This window comes from Carlito syrichta, unplaced genomic scaffold, assembly GCF_000164805.1.
Source record: "Carlito syrichta isolate Samal-C Ts95f unplaced genomic scaffold, Tarsius_syrichta-2.0.1 Scaffold311915, whole genome shotgun sequence".
In the NCBI taxonomy this organism is placed as follows: Eukaryota; Metazoa; Chordata; class Mammalia; order Primates; family Tarsiidae; genus Carlito; species Carlito syrichta.
The window spans coordinates 364,181-372,449 of NW_007256011.1; the positions used below are offsets into that span (position 1 = coordinate 364,181).

General features: G+C 49.6%; 1 protein-coding gene across 1 annotated transcript in view; it reads right to left on the reverse strand.

Moving 5' to 3' along the window:
* The window catches only part of LOC103271823 (adenylate kinase 8), a gene marked incomplete at its 5' end in the record, with an annotated part of 5,033 nt that extends 4,941 nt beyond the window's left edge, over positions 1–92 (reverse strand). Inside the window, one exon of the mRNA XM_008069320.2 lies at positions 19–92. Within this exon, the coding sequence (XP_008067511.1) occupies positions 19–92 (74 nt within the window). The remainder of the gene's footprint in view (positions 1–18) is intronic.
* Positions 93–8,269: the final 8,177 nt, after the last annotated feature.

Here is an 8,269-nt window from a genome sequence, read left to right on the forward strand (position 1 = left end):
CAGCCCCCCACCCCGCACCCCCAGTTCTGCGAGGCCCAGCGCAACACCAAGATGCGCCCGTCACCAAGGCTGGCGGCGGGCAGTGGATGCCGCTGCCAGTGGAGAGGGAGCCAGCTTAGAAATCCCTGATAATTGAAGCTGCTTCACAAACAAACAAGCCCCCACTGAAAGATTTTTAACCCAGCCTATCGAGACCGCTTGTCTGCGTTCAAGGGAATGGCTCCTGCAAGGCTGGCAAGATCAGAGGCAGGAGGACACTGGATTGGTGCTTGAAGCGCATCGCTGAAGCAGCCTCAATGCAGAGGGCTGTGCTCCATGCTGGAAGCTTCCACTGCTCTAGACTCAAGGTGTGGGTGTGAGAGCCAGGGGTGCAGGGGGCAGTCCGGACCCCTCTGCTGAGATCTACTGCACCATGCATATCCCCACCCCCATGGGGCTTTTTGTTTGATGCTACTAATTTATAATGACACAGCCAAAAAGGGAAGAATGGCAAAAGCAAAGAATCCTCAAAGAAGGGTGTGCTGGGCAGACACTCCTGGTGTGTATGGACCTAGCCAGGTGCTCAGATTGACAGGGGTGGGATGGGGTGGAGTACACCTGTCTTTGGGAACTGCAGAATTTTAGACTGGATCCCTCAGGTGGAAAGTGCCCTGGGAGGCCTCTAATCCCTGCCCTAGGTGGGGTCCCTGGACCAAAGAGGCCTCAGTATGGCCTGGGGGCTTGTTAGCAACACAGATGTCAAGCCCTGCTGCCCATCCCCTGAACTGGAGTACACGGTTTGACAAGGTCCTCAGTGATTTGTAGGCACATTAAGGTTGGAGAAGGTGCTGGGTGTGGTGGCCCACGCTTGTAATCCCAGCACTTTGGGAGGCTGAGGTGGAAAGGTTGCTTGAGTCCAGGAGTTCAAGACCAACCTGGGTGACATAGTGAGACCTCATCTCTACAAAAAGTTTTTTTTTTTCCTTTGCCTGGGGCCCGCAGCCTGCGGCCAGATGGGCTACGAAAAGTTTTTAAAAATTAGCTGGATGTGGTGGCACGTGCCTGTAGTCCTAGCTACTTGGGAGACAGGCAGAAGGATCATCTGAACCTGGGAGGTTGAGGCCATAGTAAGCTTTGATTGTGCCACTGCACTTCAACCCAGGCAACAGAGTGAGACCCTAACTCAAGAAAACTAAAAGGAAAAAATAAAGGTTGGCGACAGCCACTCTGATCTGTTTGCGAGATTTGTCTGGTGTTGAGAAGCATTTGGATGGCCTGTCTAACATACAGGTTCTGGGTACCCCTCCCCCTCAAGAGCTACTGAACCAAACCTTCAGGTGACAGGCTGGGAGATCTGTGTCTGTGAATGTCAAGTGATTCTCATGCAAGTGTGGGAACCATGGCTCTAACCACGAAGTCATCCTTGGCCACACTCTGAAGCCATCAGGGAGCTGGAGCATACCAAGACCTGGGCGCCACCCTCTGAGATTCGGATGCAATTGGTCCACAGTGAGCACTGGGAATGAGAATTTTTCAAAGCTCCTCAGATGACCACAGTGGGTAGCCAAGGCTGAGAACCACTACTCTGATACAATCTACTCAGAGTACTCAGTGTACTGAGCCCCAGAGAGCCAAGTGGCTCACTCTGTCACCCTGGGCATTGGTGTCAGATACACAATGACACAGTGACAACTGGGATCTCCGGACCCACCCTTCTTAACCCCTCTAGCTGCCCTGCCTGAGGTTCCACTTGGAGAGCAAAGGAAGCCCTCTTCCTCAAGACTTGGAAGCTCATTGCCCAACCCAGAGCCAAAATCACTGGAAATTAAAGGGCTAAATTTACTCTAGGCTGGGTGCAATGGCTCACACCTGTAATCCCAGCACTTTGGGAGGCCAGCGGGGAGGATTGCTTGAGCCTAGGAATTCAAGACCAGACAGGGAAACATAGCGAGACCTTGTCTCTCCAAAAAAGAAAAAAATTAGCTGGGCATGGTGGTGTGTGCCTGTAGTGCCAGCTGAAAAGTGGTACTTATAGACACCTAGAGGAAACTTAGTTTATTCTTAGTTTAGTCTTTTTTGCCTCAGCATAACCATTAGAAAGTGTTCAGACATAGCCGGGCTCGGTGGCTCAGCCTGTAATCCCACGCCTTCGGGAGGCTGAGGTGAGTGGATTGCCTGAGCCCGCGGGTTCACGACCCGCCTGGGCAGCGAGACCTCATCTCTACAATAAATCAAAAAAATCAGCCGGGCATGGTAGCACGCGCCTGTAATTCCGGCTACTCGGAAGGCTGAGGCGGAAGGATCGCCGGAGCCCAGCAGGTCGAGGCTGTGGTGGCCGGGAGCGGCCACTGCACTCCAGACTGGGCGACAGAGTGAGACTCCAACTCAAAAAAAAAAAAAGAAAGTATTCAGACATTCTACTGCAGGCCAAGTGGCAGCCTACCCCACCCCCTAGGCAAATCTCCACCAGGTGCAAGACAAGGAAAGAGCCATAAAAATGATAATAAGACCATCTTTGGTCAAGGAATTTGTGGATTGCAAATGTCTAATAAGTCTCTTGCAGGAAAAACCCCTCGAGGCCCAAACCCCGAGTTAACCTAATTAGCCCTTTGTGACCTAGTGACTCAGACAGACCCCACCATGGCAGTAATCATGTGACTCACCCACCCACCTGCCTGCTGTCCAGCACCTGACATCAGTACCTGCCCTTGCCAGCCCCTTTATGATGACAGGGAGCAGATGACCACCCAGTCACCTTAATGATCTTCCCCCATCAAGGGGAGTGGTTAAAAGGACTCAACCACAAGCAGCCATTGGCCAATGCCTTGCTACACTCTGGTGTGGCCAAGTGCTCTTTGAGCTATGGTTGTTGCCATACTTCCCGGCTTTGGTCCCCTCCCCCACCTTGGGGAGGTGAATCTTCTCCCGCCCTTCTCTTTCTCTAATTTACTTTTAAATAAACTGTATTTTGAAATCTAACTTCTGTGCAACTCTTTGCATCTTCCACGGGGCTTAGGATCGCACCCCAGATGGCCATGTGTGGGAAGTGATCTCTTTTTAAATAAATCATTTCTTTCTTCATCTCTTTGTGTTGCAAACCTTTGTGTTATTTGGATCTCAGGTTACCGTGTACCTCTAGCACTCTGGCTCCAGCAGTGCTGTGCCCCTTCCAGACCCTCCATACCTAACACCGGCTACTTCGGAGACTGAGGTAGAAGGATCGCTAGAGCCTAGGAGGTCAAGGTTGTGGTGAGCCATGAATTATGCCACTGCACTCCAGCCTGGGCAACAAAGTTCGACCCTGACAAAACAAAGATAGAGAGAGAGAAAGAGGAAAAGAAAAGTGGAGGGAGGGATTAATTTATTCTGGACCTTTGGATAGATTTGTTAAATTGAGAGCTATGATATTTAATAACTGCTTTCTTTTTTTTTTGAGTTGGAGTCTCACTTGTTGCCCAGACTGGAGTCCAGTGGCCGCTCCTGGCCACCGCAGCCTCAACCTGCTGGGCTCCGGCGATCCTTCTGCCTCAGCCTTCCAAGAAGCTGGAACTACCGGTGCACGCCACCACGGCCAGCTAATTTTTTGATTTATTGTAGAGATGAGGTCTCGCCAAGGTGCCCGGGCGGGTCTCAAACCCTCGGGCTCAGGCAATTCACTCGCCTCGGCCTCCCAAAGCACGGTATTACAGGTTGAGCCATCAAGCCCAGCAAAAACTGACTTTAAATATGGCATCCAGGCCGGGCTCAGTGGCTCGGCCTGTCATCCCAGCACTCTGGGAGGCCAAGTGGAGTGGACTGCTTGAGCCCGAGGGTTCGAGACCCACCCGGGCAACTTGGCAAGACCTCATCTCTACAATAAATCAAAATTTACAATGATTGGATTTTCCATAGCTTGGGGGCTAACATGTAGCTTAGTCTTACATGTTGCACACTGATTGGTTTTACATAATCCTATTTGCTGATTGGCTTACAGGATTACTATTCTGCCTGGATTCCACCAAAAGTTTAAACATGTAGCCCGCCAAAGTAGAAAGCCCACGAAAGAGAAAGCACAAAGAAGCAGGAAGTAACTTATTTTCACTTTTTCTGCTTTTTCAGAAGGGTCCTTTCCTCATTAGAGCTTTTATTATTTTTTCTAGTTGGAGTCTTTCAATTGTCACCAAGGCTAGAGTGCAGTGGCATGCTCATGGCCACCGCAGCCTCTCCTTCCGCCTCTGCCTTCCAAGCAGCTGGAACTACAGACACACTACACCATGACCATTTGCTTAGATGTTAGCCCTGGCATGCTTTGAATCTAGGACAGGTTAGACACAGATAAATTTCCAATAGGCAGGCTTTAAGAAGTGTTCAGCCAGGCTAGGTGGCTCAGCCTGTAATCCCACGCTTTGGGAGGCTGAGGTGAGTGAATTGCCTGAGCCCGCGGGTTCGAGACCCACCCGGGAAACTTGGTGAGACTTCATCTTTACAATAAATCAGAAAATTAGCCGGGCATGGTAGCGCGCGCCTGTAGTTCCAGCTACTTGGAAGGCTGAGGCGGAAGGATCACCAGAGCCCAGCAGGTCGAGGCTGCGGTGGCCGCTCCTGGCCACTGCACTCCAGTCTGGGTGACAGAGTGAGACTCTAACTCAAAAAAAAAAAAAGTGTTCAGACATTCTACTTCATGCTAAGTGGTAGCCTTCCCAACCTAGGCAAATCTCCATCAGATTCAAGACAAGGACAGAACCATAGAAATGGTAATAGACTACCTTTTGGTCAAGGAGTTTATGGGTTGCAAATGTTTGACAAAGTCTCTTGCAAGAAGATACTCTCCCCTTGTCTTCTCCCATCTAGCCCACTGCCTGAGGGCATGAGTTGTTAATGTCTGGTGACCTCAAGATCTAAGACTCACAAGTGACTAACCCACCCATCGCCTGCTGTCCATTCCTGACCTCAGTACCTGTGTTTGCCTGCCCCTTCCTAATGATGTGGAACAGACCATCACCCAATCACCTTGATGACCTTCCCCTAACCAAGGGAAATGGTTAAAAGGACTCAACCACGAGCAGCCATTTTGCCACTGTCTTGCTCAGCTATGGTGTGGCCATGTGCTCTTTGAGATACGACCAGGCCACGTTTTCTGGCTTTGGCATTCTTCCCCACCTTGGGGAGGTGAATCTTCTCTTTCTCTCTCTCTCTCTCCTCAAATTTACTTTTAAGTAAACTATATTTTCTAAGCTAACTGTGCAATTCTTTGCATCTTTCATGCAGCATCAGATTGTACACCAGACACCCCACACCCCCAGCAGGCCTGTCCTAACATTCTAGAGGCCCTGCTGAGAGCGTGTACAGTACATAACAACATGCATTCCCTAACAATGGTATGCACTTTGAGAAATGCGTCATTGTGTGAACATCATAGTGTGTATTTGCACCAACTTAGGTGGTATAGCCTTCCACACACATACACTACTAACCTGTACAGTATGTTCCTGTACTGAATACTGTAGGCAATTGAACAATGATAAACATTTGTATATCCACATATCTAAACATAGAAAAGGAACAGTAAAATGCAGAATTATACCGGGCTTGGTGGCTCAGCCTGTCATCCCGCACCTTGGGAGGCTGAGGTGAGTGGATTGTTCCAGATCCGCCTGAGCAACTTGGCAAGGCCTCATCTCTACAATAAATAAAAAATTAGCCGGGCTCGGTGGCTCAGCCTGTCATCCCGCGCCTTTGGGAGGCTGAGGTGAGTGGATTGCCTGACCCCGCGGGTTTGAGACCCGCCTGGGCAGCGAGACCTCATCTCTACAATAAATTAAAAAATCAGCTGGGCGTGGTAGCACATGCCTGTAATTCTGGCTACTTGGAAGCCTGAGGCGGAAGGATCGCCGGAGCCCAGCAGGTCGAGGCTGCGGTGGCCAAGAGCGGCCACTGCACTCCAGTCTGGGCCACAGAGTGAGACTCCAACTCAAAAAAAAAAAGAATTATAATCTCGTGGGACCACTGTGGCATATGTGTTATGTTGTTGGCTGAAATGTGATCATGTAGCACAAGACTGTACATATCATGAAATATTGTCTGGTCTTAAGGAATACAGGTTGGGAGAGAATATAGCACTTTGGGAGGCCGAGGAGAGTGGATTGCCTGAGCCCATGGTTTCGAGACCAGCCTGGGCAACATGGTGAAACCTTGTCTCTACAATAAATAAAAAAAATTAGCCAGGCATAGTAGAGCGTGCCTGTAGTTCTGGCTACTTGGAAAACTGAGGCAGAAGGATCGTCTGAGCCCAGCAAGTTGAGACTGTGATGGTCATCAGCGTGACACTGCCCTCCAACCAGGGTGACAGAAAAATACAAGGAATACAATTCTGACACATGCTACAACATGAACAAACCTTGAGGATGTTATGCAAAGTCAAATAAGACAGACACACAAGGCCAGCTGGGTGGCTCAGCCTGTAATCCCAGCACTTTGGGAGGCCAAAGCGAATGGATTGCCTGAGCCCGTGGGTTCGAGACCCACCCGAGAAACTTGGCAAGACCTCATCGCTACAATAAATCAAAAACTAACCAGGAGTGGTAGTGTGCGCCTGTAGTTCCGGCTACTTGGAAGGTCGAGGTGGAAGGATCACCAAAGCCCAGTAGGTCGACGCTGGGGTGGCTGTGAGCACGCCACTGTACTCCAGCCTGGGCGACAGAGTGAGACTCCACTCAAAAAAAAAAAAGACAGACACACAAGAACTAATATTGTACGACTCCACTTTTTTTTTTTGAGTTATAGTCTCACTCTGTCACCCAGACTGGAGTACAGCGGCATGCTCAGGGCCACCACAGCCTCAACCTGCTGGGCTCAGGCTATCCTTCCACCTCAGTCTTCCAAGTAGCTGGAACTACAGGCAAGTGCCACTACACCTGAATAATTTTTTTGATTTCTTGTAGCGATGAGGTCTTGCCAAGTTGCCCAAGCTGGTCATGAACCCGTGGCCTCAGGTAATCCTCTCACCTAGGCCTCCCAAAGTGCTGGGATTATAGGCATGAGCCACCGCGTCTGGCGGACTCCACTTTTTGAGACCCCTGATGTAGTCAAATTCATAGAGACAGAAGGCAAATGGAGGCTCCTGGGGGAGACACAGCAAGGAATGGGGAGATCATGTTTAACAGACATGGAGTTTTAGTTTGGGATGATGGAGTCCTGGAGATGGATGGTGGCGATGGCTGTACAACAAGGTACTTGATCTCAGTGAATTGCACTTTCCAAAAGTAGAAGAGGAAGGAATACTTACTAGGCAGTTTTTCTCTGAAACCCCAAACCAAAGATAGTACAATAAAACTACAGACCGCCGGGCTCAGTGTCAGCCTGTAATCCCGCACCTTGGGAGACTAGGTGAATGGATGGCCTGAGCCCGTGGGTTCAAGACCCGCCTGGGCAACTTGGCGAGCCCTCATCTCTACAATAAGTCAAAATGAGCTGGGCGTGGTAGTCCGTGCCTGTAGTTCCAGCTACTCGGAAGGCTGAGGCGGAAGGATCACCGAAGTCCAGCAGGTCGAGGCTGCGGTGGCCAGAAGCGGCCACTGCACTCCAATCTGGGCGACAGAGTGAGACTCCAACTCAAAAAACAAAAAAACAAAAAAAAACCAGGCTCGGTGGCTCGGCCTGTAATCTCGCACCTTTGGGAAGCTGAGGTTAGTGGATTGCCCAAGCTGGCGGGTTCGAGACCCGCCTGGGCAGGCAAGACGTCATCTCTACAATAAATAAATAAAAAAATCAGACGGGCGTGCTAGCGCACGCCTTTAATTCCGACTACTCAGAAGGCTGAGGCAGAAGGATCATTGGAGCCCAGCACGTTGAGGCTGCGGTGGCCGGGAGCGGCCAATGCACTCCAGTCCGGGCGACAGAGTGAGACTCCAACACACATACACACACAAAAAAACCTCTCAGCACAATTGAAATAGAAGGTAAATTCCTAGACCCAATAAAGGGCATTTACCAAAAACAAAGCAAAACAAATATATAGTTAACATCATACTTAATGATAAAACACTAAATGCTTTCTCCCTAAAATTGGAAACAAGGCAAGTATGTCCACTCTCACTTCTATTAATCATACTGTAAGTTCTAGATTGCACAATAAGACAGAAGAAGGAAATAACATGCATATAAGTTGAAAAGGAAAAAATAAAACTGTTTTTTTTTTAAGATGACATGACTATCCGAATAGAAAGTCTCAAAGAATTTTCAAAAAAGCTACTAGAAGCCGGGCTCGGTGGCTCAGCCTGTAATCCCGCGCCTTGGGAGGCTGAGGTGAGTG